General features: G+C 56.3%; 2 protein-coding genes across 3 annotated transcripts in view; one reads left to right on the top strand and one right to left on the bottom strand.

The window, feature by feature from the left end:
* Positions 1-1,091, top strand: part of Crtc1 (CREB regulated transcription coactivator 1) — a 48,809-nt gene extending 47,718 nt beyond the window's left edge. For both annotated transcript variants that reach the window (XM_051178080.1, XM_051178079.1), the window contains one exon: positions 281-1,091. In XM_051178080.1, the coding sequence (XP_051034037.1) occupies positions 281-492 (212 nt within the window). In that variant the 3' untranslated portion in view covers positions 493-1,091. The remainder of the gene's footprint in view (positions 1-280) is intronic.
* Positions 1,092-4,698: 3,607 nt separating this feature from the next.
* Comp (cartilage oligomeric matrix protein) lies at positions 4,699-12,079 on the bottom strand. The gene is made up of 19 exons (XM_051178078.1): positions 11,993-12,079; positions 11,686-11,771; positions 11,262-11,313; positions 10,719-10,888; positions 9,797-9,934; positions 9,571-9,645; positions 9,332-9,490; positions 9,145-9,249; positions 8,953-9,060; positions 8,437-8,596; positions 7,756-7,874; positions 7,533-7,585; positions 7,267-7,448; positions 6,952-7,130; positions 6,817-6,865; positions 6,216-6,412; positions 5,252-5,424; positions 4,902-5,041; positions 4,699-4,827 (listed from the first exon to the last, which is right to left on the bottom strand). The coding sequence occupies exons 1-19, from the start codon at positions 12,066-12,068 to the stop codon at positions 4,781-4,783; spliced, it is 2,268 nt and encodes a 755-aa protein (XP_051034035.1). The 5' UTR covers positions 12,069-12,079; the 3' UTR covers positions 4,699-4,780.
* Positions 12,080-14,133: the final 2,054 nt, after the last annotated feature.

Below are 14,133 nucleotides of genomic sequence, written 5' to 3'. Positions count from 1 at the left end.
CCCTGCAGGTTATACTGCCAACAAGCAAGTGGCTTTGTAAATATCTGGTCTCAATCTGTACTCAGGACTGAGCCCAGCTCATGCTCAGTGCACATAGTGCCAGTGTCTGCACTGACAGGTGCCCTAGGTACTCTGATGCCCTCTGCAGAGCCAGCCCTGATGTGAACTGCCCCCACCCCCCACCCACACCACTGCTTCTCACACTGGTGGGAGGTGTAATGGCCTGACTCTGGTTCCCTGGAGCCAAGGCTGAGCCTTATCATTTGTCCCCACCCCACAGTGACAGGAGAGTCCCCCCCCAGCCTCTCTAAAGAACTGAGCAGCTCACTGGCAGGGGTCAGTGATGTTAGCTTTGACTCGGACCATCAGTTCCCACTGGATGAACTGAAGATCGACCCTCTGACCCTGGACGGACTTCATATGTTGAATGACCCTGATATGGTCCTAGCTGACCCAGCCACCGAGGATACCTTCCGAATGGACCGCCTGTGAGTGGCCTTGCCCGCCACCCACCACTGGTCAGTTCCAAACGGCGCACTCCAAACCTGGGGATGGCAGTGTTCCGTCCTCCTTTGCCAACGGCCAAGCTTGTGGTTCTGAGCTTGCAACGCTGCCCAGCACCCCCTGCCAGCCGCTACCCCGGTTGTTTGCCTCCCATGATGCCTGGCGCAAGGCCACTGTGTACCAGGCTGGCTATCTGTCTGTCCATCTGTCCACCTGGAGCCAGGCTGATCACAGAGGCCATGAGTGCCTGGCCCCCATGGACTTTTCCCACGCTCGCTCCCCGGCCCCTCCCTGGGGATGTGAGAGCTCTCATCAGTGGTCCACTTCCAAGATACCCAAAGTGTCACTCACTCCTGGATGTGCTGCACGAGGGGGGCTGGGCCATGAGCGTGGGAGCGCCCTAGAGGCTGAGGTGCACTGTCCATCCGACTGTTCTCAGCTGTCACTGCCTTCCTTCATCCCTACCCTTCCTACCATCATCCCCAGCCCTGGTCAGGTCACGCATGCCCATCATGCCCAGGGCGAAGATGGCAGAGCAAAGGGACAGACCCGAGCAGAATAAACACTATTTGGATGGCTGCCTTCTATATTCCTGAGTGCTCTCAGAGCATGACAATCGACTTGTGGCTGAATGTGGTGTGGACAGAGCCCATGGAAGCAGCCCAGTGCCCCCTCCTTGACCCTCTCTCAAGCACCCTTTGCCCACTGCCAGGCAATGCCCAGCACGGCAGTACTGGGCAGATGGAGGGTCATAGGCCACCTGCCCATTTTCATCCTTCCTTCCAATCCCATGATCCGTCCCTACTGCTACTTAGGATGTGGGACTCAGGTGGCAGCAACCCTGTGGGTTTTGCTTTTCTTTGTATTAGTGTTTGGTGGCTGATCCTCCAGCCTCTCTGGCCTGGAAGCATGTGTTAGCCCTAGTCCCACTTGACCTTTTTTTAAAGCAGACTGGAACCATACGTAACCTGAAGCACTTGCAAGCCCAGCTGCCTGGCTGCACACCCAGACTTCACTCACCTGAATTTAGTCTCAACTCCAAAGATCTGGGTGGGCAAGGAGGGGACTGGATGTGAGGTCCTGATGACTGAACATGTCTGTAAGAACTACAGGTCTGTAAGACTTCTAGGTACAAGCCTCTGCTCTGGAGAACCCACTCCCTCTGAGCATCCCCAGGGTACCAGCCAGATCTCAGCAGGTGACTGGTGGCCCAGTCTCTATGCTAACATTCCCTGTGATGGGGGCCATGGACCTGGCTTTTCTTTTGTGGGCAACTTTTAGCCTGTAAGCTCTCCCCTACCGCCCTAAGTTATAGCTCGATGCTGTTACATGCCTGTCTGCCAGGGCTGCACCTTGTACTTGTTTCTCAGTGATGTTGCCCACTGCCCATGCTGGGGGCTTGGGGAGCACAGGAACTGTGTGTGTCCTTCCCCAAGCCACTATGTGGCTGCCTGCATGAGAAAGCTACTGCCCCTCCATCTCCATGCCTCCCTATGCCCCTGGACTTGGAGACATAGCATTGGTCTGTCCGATTTACCTGTACAAGTGACAGGCTTTTGTCACATGGTGCGGCCTTGGAGGAATATTAAGGACATCATCATCATCCTTAGGAGACATGCATGGGAGTGCACAGCTCTCACCCCAGCTCTAGAGAGGTAGAGACAGGAGACTCAAGGTCTGCCTGTACTATGTGAGACCCAGTGTAAAAAGTCCAAAACAAAGAGTACATGTGCTTGGAGACTGATTGTCCCCAAGTTGTAGAAGCCTGAACAAATGGCCTTAGAAGAGCAGAGAGCCTGATGTAGTTCTCAGGCAAGGCCCCTGCTTCCAACAAGTTCTCAGTGAGCCAGGGCATGGGGGACATGGCCCCATGACCCTCCCAAGCTTGTGGCCTGGTTTTCAGTGCCCCACAGCCAGGAGTGCATGTGGCTGTGATAAAGTGACTCTTCATTGCCAAGTCCCATGATGAGGTAACAGGTCCTTGCCACAGCATCCCAGGGGTACCTGCACGTTCTGGAAGGACTCACTCTCCCCTACCCTGGGCCTAGAGTGTCAGGGGGACTTTGGGGGGGTGACCTTTGTTTTCTAGATGCCAGTCACCTGTCTAGTATTGCCAAGACATCCCAGATGACCCCTCAAGGCCATGGGGACTCCCAGCTGGTGACATGCACATACTGTGACCCATTGAGCTGTGTGTGCTAGGAACAACCACCCTGGAGTCCCTGCAACATGTACATAGACCCTCTGCCCACATCCATGCTTTCTCCCCTGACCACTGTCTTCAGCCATGCAGTTGTCTGACCCATTTCCCCATCTCAGAAATGAGAGCAGGGCATCTTAATGCACTCTGCTCAGGTGTCAGTTTACCTTGCCCTTTTACGCTCCTGCAGCAGTGGTTATCCACCCAAAGGTCTCCAGACTGGGCATGCAGCTAGTCCCAGCCCCTGTCTGTGTCCTAAGAAATTACTTGCCTCCCAACCACAGGCCCTGTCATGTTCCTTCTCTGTAACACTGCCTAGTGGCTATCTGTGCCAGGGAGTGCTCTAAAGTTTATTGCATATTTAGCCTAACCTTCTTATACGGGGGTCCACATTCCACCACACAGCACACAAGGCTGTCACACTGGGCCTGATGTCAGAGTCATAGCCCTGGCATGCAGGACAAGAACAGGCAAGAGGTATGGGGGTAGCCACCCTGTGCCAACACTGGCCACTATCACAGTGGGCCTGGAGTTGGTTCACTGCACCCTGGGTTTTGTGTTTTTCCTACGATTTCCATGCCCAGTAGAGCTGCAGGTGGAGAGGGCTGAGGGGATCAGGGTTGTGATGAGGCTATGTAGCACAGGCATGGGGTCAGGTCAGTAGTATAGTTGCACCCTAGGCCTGGCTATTGTCCCTCAAGAGGTGTCCAGATGAGGGCACCATGGTGCAGAGTCTACACTGTGTGGTCTCAACTGCTGGAGGCAGATGAGGTCTTTCACACCTCAAGTGTGGCGGTACCTGGTCCTTTTTATACCCTCTTCTCCTTGACTCCTGTGTCCCTACTTCCTTCAGGGATCAACTTGGGGTGACTTGGGAACCATGATCATTCCTGTCTCAGGCATGACCCTCATCGTGGTACAATTGCTCACCACCCCATTAGTCATAGCCATGGCTCCTATTGGGGCAGAAGATGGAGGAACCCATACCCTCCCAGACCTGGGTGCTGGAGTACTCCCAAGGGCAAAGGGTCCCCTGAGCCTCAGTTTCCCTTCCATGACTATCTCAACCTTGCTGGGGTCAGGGGCCCAACCCTTTGAGCAGGATGGGGACATTGGCAGGGCCCCATGACAGTGCCAGCTGCACCTTCTGCTCTCAGCCTTTCCCGTGGGCTAGAGATACATCACATGGAGTAGGGGCTTCCCCCATCTTTTGGGGCTTGGGGCTCTAGAATCCCAAGGTGACCAAGGCCCAGGCTAATCCACCCCAGCTGGCCAAACAGTTCTGATCACATAGGGGACACAAGGACAGAGCTGTGGCCTTAATTCCAGAGGCCAGCTTTGGTCTTCAGGTGGTATCTCACCCCTTAGTGGGAAACAGAACGACATGGGCTTGGCAGCCCCTCTGATATATGCAAATGGCTGGTTCCACATCCCCTTCCTGGTGCCCAGGCTGGCTCTGTCCCCAGCATGTGCACTCCACTGCTGTGGATGTCCGTGGACAACATGGGGGGTCAGGTTGCTCAGGGCATGCACGGCCGCCCACCCCACCTTCTGGCGCAGACGCTTCTTTGTATTTTTGCGCCCTTTGTAATGAAATGTAATAAAAACCCAATGTTTTCGTCTGGGCCTCTCCCTCTTTTCCTCCCCTATCCTCGATATCTTGTTCTTCCTGTGTCTGTGCTCCACGAAGGCCTGAGCCTTTTGCACACCTCCCACTGAGTCATTCAGTGACTGGGGTTCCTCAACCTTGGGGTACCCATCTACTCATACCCAGTAGTACTCCAGGGGTGTTAGCATCTGTAGTAAGGTGAAGTACTCCAGGGGTGTTAGCATCTGCAGTAAGGTGCATGCCCCTGGCTATTGGAGTGACCAGAGTACAGACCTGGACCTCCTGGAGGCCCATTCACACAGCCCCCTGCAGCAGAGACCAGAGCCAGCCTGTCCCCCACATTCATACTTTATTTATTAGCCTTTCCTCCCCAGGCCAGACACCCCTCCAGAGGGATACCAGACCTGCAGACCCATGTAGCTCAGGCTACTACAGTCCATCAGGCATTGGTGCCTCTCTTGAGGTCCCTAGGCCCTCCGCAGCTGGTGACTCTCATAGTCCTCAGGAATTGTGTCTGCAGATTGAGAGGCAACAGGTAAGAATGCATTCTGGAGCCTTCTGGGTCAGGCCCACTGGCTCCTAGCTCACCATTGCAGCGGTAGCGCAGGTTAGCCCAAATGATGTTCTCTTGGGAGAAACAGAAGACGCCCAGGCGGCCACCACGCATGGCTGTGTCCAGCACCACGTTACTGTCAGCCACTAGCTCAGGACCCTCATAGAAACGCACCCTGTGAGTGGAACCAGTAAAGTGGGATTCCCATCCTCTGCTCCCCTTCATCTCTGGCTCACACTTGAGAGCTCTGGTCCACAGCGGGGACGAGTGCCAGGTCCTGTCAGTTCCAATCAGGGCCATCTGCCCAGAGTCCCACACTACTGTAAATGGAGCCCATTTCTCCTAGAGCTACAACAAAGCAGAACATCCCAAGGGCAGTCCGCACCTGATGTAGCCAACTTGAGGCCGGTGCTGCAGGAACCAGCGGTAGGATGTCTTATCTTTCCAGCCCACATTTCGAGGATCCTTCCACAGCAGCCGAACCTGGGATGCTGTGTCTCCTGTGTGCCACAGCGCATTTCGGAGCTGTTCCCCAGGACCTGTAGAGGACTTGACAGCCTGCCACAGGCCAGGGGAGGAGAGGAAGAGGATCAGAGCCCCATCTAGTTAGAGCAGATAGGGGTGATGAGTGGTGGAATATACAGAAGGCCCTTCTGGGAGGACAGACCAAGCAAGGGCTCCTGGGTAGGCCACTGGGAGTAGTAGTGGAAGTTTAGGAGCACCTTAGGGGATCTATCAGGTCTGGTGGCTTGTAGGCTGCAGGTGCCTGCTGGGATAAGCTGGGGTCTGAGAACCTGTCAACTTGTTGCAGGTGTCTGTAGAAGTGTGGTGGCCAGGGAAATGTGGGACTCTGATGCATGTTTCTGCATGTATATGGGTGTATGCACATGGAGGTGAAGGACGGAAGCTGCTGTTAGGTTTATCCTCATAGTTTGCCACCTTGTTCTGTAAGGCAGGGTCTACAATGAAGCCTAGAACTCCCCAGTGTGACTAGATTGACTAGGCAGCTTGCTCTGGGGCTCCTGTCTCTACCTTTCAAGTCTGGAATCAGGTGGCTGCCATGCAGACCCAGCATTTACATGGGTTCTGGGCATCCAAACTCCAGTCCCCATGCTTGTGCCTCCATTCTTGTGATCCCATCAACCTGGAGGCTTCTCCCCAGCCCTTCAGGGTGTGTGTGTGCTTGTGGGAAGATGTGAGCTGTGGCAATGGCTGGGAGTGGGGCAGGAAGAATGAGGGATGGTGACAACTTTGAGGGCTATGGGACAGTGCTGGAAGGCTTTGGGGTGAAATTGGGAGATATAGTGTGTGTAGGGCACAGGGACCAGAGGGCAGAGCCCAGCCAGCACCTTGAGCTGGATCCCCGGCTCAGCCACCGCCCGGAAGGGATTGGCCTGCCAGTAGGTCTGCTCCATCTGTTTCCACATGACCACATAGAAACTCGAGCTGTCTTGGTAGCCAAAGATGAAGCCAGCGTAGTCATCATCGGTGGCAGTGTTCACATGGAATGTGCCCTCAAAGTCTACGCCATTGAAGGCCGTGTAACCTGTACAAGGGGAGAGAGGAATGGAGCCTCCCAAACCGTGCTGGCTCTAAACACACAGAGCCAGACCCGAACCTCCGAGACTGTTCCATCTCAACCGGGTTCCCCAAATTCGACCATACCACCAACATACCATTGGCCACATCCTAATGCACTTCCAAATCCCCCTAGCTCGCAAGGGCCACGCCTCCTATGTCCATGCCCCCAAAGCCCCCTCGGTCCCAGACTCACCCTTCCCAGGTCTCAGACCAACCAACCCCTGCCCCTCCATTACCATACCCACTCCAGCAACCTGCCATTTGTCCTCATCTTAGTCTCCCCTCTTCTCCACCCTTCCTGGGACTAGGTTGACAAGTCCTGCTCTGTGGCCACACCCCATAGCCCCTCCTTGCCCTGCCCCACCTCACCCACAGCTAGGCCAGGGTCGCTGTTCATGGTCTGCACGATCTCCATTCCCTGGGGAGGCCAGAAGAACAAGAGTCTCAGGCCTGTGCAGGGGGCACCTGGGCTCCCTTAAACCACCACCCCAGCCCTGGCCGCACCTGGTTGAGCACCACCCAATTGGGATCAATCTGCGCGTCCCCCTCGGGGTCCAGTACAACTGTCTGGAAGGCCCTGAAGTCGGTGAGGGTAACCTCGGCATTCTCGGGGCACACATCAATCTTGTCCACAACCTTGTCAGCGTCGAAGTCGCCCTGACACGCATCACCCACGCCATCCCCTGAATGGAGATGGGGCACAGCTGCCACTGTGGGCTCAGCTCAGCCCCTCCCAATAGGCTATGCAAGCTCCTGGCCATGCCCACACATCAGAGACCAGACACCAACTAATAATAACCATGCCTTCGCTGCCCTTACTGTCATTGTCCTCCTGGCCCGAGTTGGGTACCAGGCGGCAGTTGTCTAGGTTGTCAGGCACTCCATCATTGTCATCGTCATCATCACAGGCATCACCCTTGCCATCGTGGTCCGAGTCCTGCTGGGCACTGTTGGGCACTGTGGGGCAGTTGTCCCGGGAGTCCTGGTGTCCGTCACCATCCCTAGAGTGAAGAGGTGGGACGATGGTACGCTGGGAAGGTGTTGTCATGCACCACTCAGTCGCCACCTTCTCAAGGGCTCCTTACTGGTCTTGGTCACTGTCACAGGCATCACCCACAAAGTCGTGATCCACATCCCTCTGAAATGGGGTCAGGGGTCACAGTCAGGGCTGAGGACTCAGAAGCTGTCCCCACCCCCAAATCCACAGCCAGGTCCTCCCCAGTCAAGAATCCCCACTCCCAGGTTGCCCTTGGCAGGATCCATCATGTGCCCTCCCCAAACCTAAGGCTCACATAGGAAGTGGCCCACCTGGTCTGGGTTGTCTTTCTGGGGACAGTTGTCACAGGCATCGCCAACACCATCGCCATCGCTGTCGTTCTGGTCAGGGTTTGGCACCTTAGGACAATTGTCAGCTACATTTCTTAGTCCTGAGATAAGTCAGGGAATAAGGAGGAATCTGAAGAGTGAGGCTAGGATGGTGTCAGAACCAGACAAGTCATGGGACAGCATGGGCAGCCAAGGGGCTGGCCTGAGCTTGAGTCTGGGACCCGCATGCAATGCGGGTTGCCCTCTGACCTCCAATGTGTGCTACGGCACTCATGCACACAGGTGCAGGTACACAGAATAGATAAATTAAGATGTAATAAAAAGCTAGTTTTGTCACTCTAGAGGCAGAGGCAGGCACATCTCCATGAATTCAAAGCCAGCCTGATCTGCATAGTGAGTTCTAGGACAGCCAAAGCTCTAGGCTAAGGCCCTGTCTCAAGGCCATCCTCTGCTATGCCACCCCAGGATACTAAACTGGGTAGGTACACAGGGAGGCCTTCTGTACCACACGTTCCTGCCTCAACCCTTCTCCTCCAGCCCTGGCTTCATGTTTTCCTCAGCTTGACTTTGGCCACACCAGGGCAGGTCACCATTTAACTCCAAGCCTTGAAAGCACCTCCACTGGGAGATGGGTCCCACCCTCCACTCCCCATCCATGCTCACGATCGCCATCAATGTCATCATCACAGGCATCGCCTTGGCCATCCCGATCTGTATCTTTCTGATCATCATTCTTCTGGGACCGGCAGTTGTCGCAAGCATCTCCCCACTTATCACTGTCCGAGTTGCGCTGGTCTGGGTTTCGAACTAGCGGGCAGTTGTCCTAGATAGGAAAAAGGACAAGTGAAGCCAGGTAACGGTGGGGAGGGACAGAGATCACGTCCCGATTGGTTGCCAGAGGGATGGGAGCCCTGACTAAAGGCTCATAGCTTTAGTTCAATTTTCCCCTGAGCCTACACCAATTCCTGCAAGTAGACATACGGTGTCACACTGGCAGGAACACACACACACTCACACACACACACACACACACACACAAATAAGTAAATAAATAAATTAAAAAAGCAAAACAAAAAAAAATTTCCAGACACGTAGATCTCCAAGAGGTCCCGCCCCTCCACCAGAAGCTAGATAACCAGCGAGACCAAGCCCCACCCACGAACCCTCCCACAGTCTTACCTGCTCATTTGGGATCCCATCCCCGTCTGCGTCCGGGTCACAAGCGTCTCCGATGCCGTCGCGATCCACATCCTCCTGCCCCGAGTTGGGCACCTTCATGCAGTTATCCTGGGGAGAGGGTACGCCAGGAGAAGGGTGTGTCTACCTGGCTTCACCACGCCCTCCCGATCATGCCCTCCCAGACACACCCACCTTTTGGCACTGGGGCTCTGAGCAACGAAGCTTCTCATCTGGGAAACCGTCAAGGTCCGTGTCACGGCCGCATAGGAGCCCATTGCCGGCCCAGCCCACGGCACACTGCGCAGGGGAGTCGGTGTCAGTGTCCATGCACGCCCGAGCTCCCGGACCCCTTCTCCACAGCCTGTGTGCCGGCACTCACCACGCAAGACCTCGAGCCGTCGCGCTCCAGGATGCAGTCTGCTTTCTCATGGCACGGACTGGGTAACCCGTCGGGGCAAAAACGCTGCGGGCGCCGCTGGCAGCCTGATGTCTGGTCACCCACGAAGCCGGGCTGGCAGGGGCCACATTGGAAGGAGCCCTGTGTGCAAGCGCAGTCCGTCAACCGGGCACCCACCCACGCCTCGCCCGCGCCATTCTCATCATTCCTGCCTTCCTTACCCGGGTGTTGACGCACACGGAGTTTGGAACGCAGTCGTGCTGCCCGGTCTCACATTCGTTAATATCCGTGCAAACCTGGAGGACGGAGATCACCGGCAGACAACACACGTTTCACCCCACTCGGACCATTCCTCTTTGCAACCGTCTCTCCACCCTTACTTCCTCGCTGGAAAGAGGATGTGGATCGAATTTTCTAACATAAACGTCGAATATATGCTTCCCTTACCTGTTTGTTGGTCTTCGCGAAGGCTAGCCCCACGCCCTCATGAGTGGTGCCGCTGTACCCGGATGGACAGGCTTCGCAGCGAAAGCCGGGGCTGATGTTGATACATCGCACGCGCGGGAAACAGGGGTGAGCGTTGCACTGTGAGAAAGGAACACATAAGATTTTGGGCCCCTAGCTGGATCGCGAGAGCCGCACCTTGGAGCTTCCCGGATTTGGACATGGATTTGTTTGTTTTTGTTGTTTGATTGGAGACATAGCCTCACTGCATAGCCCTGGCTGTCCTGAAACACACCATGTAGAGCAGGCTGGTCTCGAACTCAAGAGATCAGCCTGCCTCTGCCTCTCCGGAGCTGGGGCCAAAAGCGTGAGCCACTAGACCAGAATGGTTTGCAGCTAGGGCCATCAACTAGCTCTTGGAGTAGGGTGCCACACCAAATAGAGACCCCCAAGGATCGCTGACGATTTTGCTTTGATGGACATGGGGTTGTGACCCCTTAGGAGTGAGGAAATGAACTTGGGGGACGGGCATCCCCAGCCGAGGGAGGAAGTGGCCGACGGGACGTGCAGGAACGGCGGCGATCGCCAGGTGCTCGAAGAGGGCGACTCTCCAATGTAGACGAGTGGTCGGGGCCAGCGAGCCCCAGTGGTGAAGAGAAGGGTTGGGGAGAGCTACCCTCAACGCCCAAGGGGTCGTCCGGGTGGGCGTCAGTAGGAGCAGAAGGCGTGGTCAGGGCATGCGTCTGGGACTGTGATGGAGAAGACCTGAGTGGGGCTCCCGCGGTAGATGTGAGGTCTTCTGGATTTGTGCCCGGGGTTAGGAGGGCACCCTCGGTGGATAAAGGGGTTGTCGGGAAGGAAGGAGTTTGTGGTGGAGTAGGTCCGGGTAGCGTCAGGACGGTGAGGGTATGGGGAGCCCGCGCACCTCATTAACGTCGGTGCAGTGCGAGCCGTTGCCGGTGTAGCCGGGAGGGCAGGGGCCACAGCGCGCGCCGTTCGCCGTCTCAGTGCAGACCACGCTGGGGAAGCAGGAACCGGGTGCGCAGAGCGGTACTGGCCGCAGGCTCAGGACAGGAGTGCGCGCCGGCTGCATCCCTTTGGAGGCGGAGCAATTAGGCCAAGCTTGGGGGGGGGGGGAGCCTCTCTGAACCACATCCAGGGGAGGAGCCTTAAGGTCGCGCCCACAAGCAGAATAGCTTGATCCGCCCAGGGTGGAGCCGTTCTTGACCACGACCCTCAAGAGGGCTCTTTTTAGCCCGCTTGGGCGCGGCATACTCGCGCGTGCGTCCTGTCGCTGCGCGGTCCTTCGGTTCGTCGCTGTCACGGTTCTGCGCGCATCTCTCAGGTGTCCAATCCGCTCCGTCCCCGTTCATTCCTGTCCCTGCCAGCCTCCTTCCCCAGCCCTTTTTCCTTCCTTACGCTCTGTTTCCCCACCCTCCTTCGGCCCTCGAGTCCCCGCTGTGCTCACCGCACGCGTCACACTCCATCACGGTATTCTTCAGGAACATGATCTCCTTGACCTGTCCGGCAGGAGGTCAATGGGATGCCTCCCTGTGTGCCTCCTCGTGGTTGCCCTCCTCCTACGACCCCCTCCCAGGGAAGTCCGGTGCCTGTATCCCCTCTCCCTCTTTCTAACTCCTTTTGCACAGCCCCTGCCGGATCCACTGTCTCCCCGGCTGTGACCACGTGTGTCCGGTCCCCGCGCTCTGTCCCGCGCCCCGTTTCCACTCTGTCCTACACTCCTGCCCGCTCTGTTGTCGTGTCCTCTCGGTCCCCTCACTGCCTCCTTCTCTGTCCTTTTCTGTCACCTGTCCTCTGCTCGTCACTGTGCTGTGCCGCCCCCCCCAACCCTGTCCCTGTTCTGTCCCAACAGTCTCCCTCTGTTCCCTTACCTGCTGTCGCAACAGCTCCCTCATGTCCTGTAGAGCCGCGTTGGTCTCCTGAAGTTCTCGTAGCATCTGTAGGGCCAGGTCTCCACCTGCGTCCGCAGGGGTCACTGATGGGCGACTCAACCACCTCATCACCTCTCGCCAACTATCACCCATCACCCCTCCGGGACCCTCCAAATCCACCCTGCTGCTCCAGCTCCACCCGCCGCCTAATCTCTCTGGAGAGAAGACCCCAAACTCCAAGGAGCCAGAATCTCTAGCCAGGAGGGAGGCCTCCTGTCCACACATGTCCCCCACCTAGCGGCTTTACCCAGCGGAATCTGGCCCTGTCCTGTCGCGCACATGGCAGCCAGGGCGAGCACTAGAACACAGGCGGTGGGGCCCATGGCGTCGGAGCTGTGGCTACTGACTGCGCCCTCGAGCTTGAGCCCTATTTATTCCCGCGCCCAGCCCAGGACAGCCCCCACGGCCCTGCCCAGAGCCCGCCACAAGGTAAACAGGCTGGGCTCTGTATTCAGGGCCGCACCCTACAGCCCCACGAGATGACTTACAGCTGATCAGACCATGATGGGGGGAGAGAGAGAGAGGGATGAGCCTCCGGGGAGTCAAGTGGAGCTCCCGGATCGCACTCCGGGGAGCAAGACAATTTCTTTCCGCTCCTCTCAGGTAACATTTGGTGGTCACAAGTGATCAAAAGGTCCACGCGCTCTAGTTCCTACACTCCCTCCACTTTTTGGGTCCCTGCAAAGGAGACTGTGGACATGGCTCTGCTGGGGACAGGAGGGACTGTGGACGGACGTGGCTCAGGCAGGGTCCATAGGGGGCTTGGGGACTGTGGGGGCCCTAGCACCTCCAAACAAACAGAATCCCCAGTAAATGATGTCTGTGCCTCAGTTTCCCCTTTTTACTGTGGAGAAAACAGTAGGGGTGCTGGGCATGGAGTAAAGTAGGGGACCTCCGCTTCCCAGGGGTTCTGTTCTCAGTGGGCTGCACCCAGCTTTGCTCCCCCGCCGCTAGGGAGACAGCCTGTCATAAAAATGAAAACGGCTGGGAACTGAAAATCTCCTTTTCTGGGCCAGCCACACTCTGAACCACCTCAGTGTCCAGGAGCTTTAACCCTCTCTACCCGGCCTCCCAGGACTCACAGTTCAGTCTGTTACAGAGAAACTGGGGTCCAGGAAGGGGAACTGAACCTCCTGGGGCCACTGCAAGCCAAAGCAGAGTCCCAGGAAGATCTGTTGTTCCAAGAAGAAGTTATGGATGGCTGCCTGGAGGAGGAGGCACAGGGGACAAAGAATAAAAAGGGCTTTAGATCAGTGGACAGGAGCATTGAGGTGGCTCTAGTGAGGGGAATACTGGAGAATGTGTGTTTAGATTTCTGAGTACATTCATATGTTACATAAATGTATCTGTCGTGGGTCAAATTCTCTGCTAGGTGGGTGCACAGGATGACAACAGTCCCCAGCCTGTCAGAGGCAGCCTAGGCTACACCATCACTCAGAGTTGTGGAAGCTGCAATGGGAGCGGCTTAACAATAGTCCTCAGCAGGAATGAGCTGTTGGGGGGGGCCATCGGACAGATGGCCCCTAGGGTGTTGGATCAAGGGTGAGGCTAGCAAAGGGCAGTGCCAATGTCTTGAGGCTCAAGTTGTCTTTGGAAGGCAATAGGGATGCATAGAGGGCGAGGGAGGGAGGACGACCCTGCAGAAGGAGGCTGGAGGTGAACATGTTCAGAGAAGCCAAATCCCCAGGCACACTCCCTGCCTGGCTGGGTTACCTCCTGTTTTCCTTGGCTCCCAGCACACTTGGGGGCTGTTCCTGCTGACCAGCACTGGGATTCTCAAGGAAACCACCACTGCTGGGTAGTCGCAGAACACATGGCAGCCCAACGGGTGTTGCAAGCCAGGCTAGGGCTGGGGCTCAGGACCACAAGGCTTCAGCCACAGCCAGGCCCGTAGGGGAGACAGAGTCAGGACTGAGGGGAGGATGAGAGCTCAGAGGGCAGCCCGGGCTTGCTCCTGCCTGCTGGCTTTCACCTAGCAAAGACCCTCTTTCACGCAGCTTGTCTAACCCTAATCACCCTGGCTTTACTCTCTAAGTATCTTCCCTTTGTACCAGTTGCCTGTGTCCCTCCTCCACCCTTCCAAGAACAACAGATACCCACTCCAGCCAGCCACTGTCAAGATGGAGGAAACAGAATGTTTCAAATGGTTGTTTTTTTGCTTTTGGTGTTTTGTCTGTTTAGTTGGTTTTGTATTCTTGAGAAAGGGTCTCCTGTAGCCCAGGCTAGCCTCCAACTTACTATGTTCAAGGATGTTCTACTTCCAAAGCGCTAGGATAGAACACAGACTATGCTATACCCAGCCAGAGACAGGTCTATCCATATTTTCCTTTAAGGAGAGATGAGCCAGCCTGATACCCCACACACAGATCTTGGGGTTATTTACCCCAC

The sequence above is a fragment of the Phodopus roborovskii genome, unplaced genomic scaffold, assembly GCF_943737965.1.
Source record: "Phodopus roborovskii unplaced genomic scaffold, PHOROB, whole genome shotgun sequence".
In the NCBI taxonomy this organism is placed as follows: Eukaryota; Metazoa; Chordata; class Mammalia; order Rodentia; family Cricetidae; genus Phodopus; species Phodopus roborovskii.
Note: the sequence above shows the minus strand (reverse complement) of the source record. Positions and strands in the feature narration are given on the sequence as shown.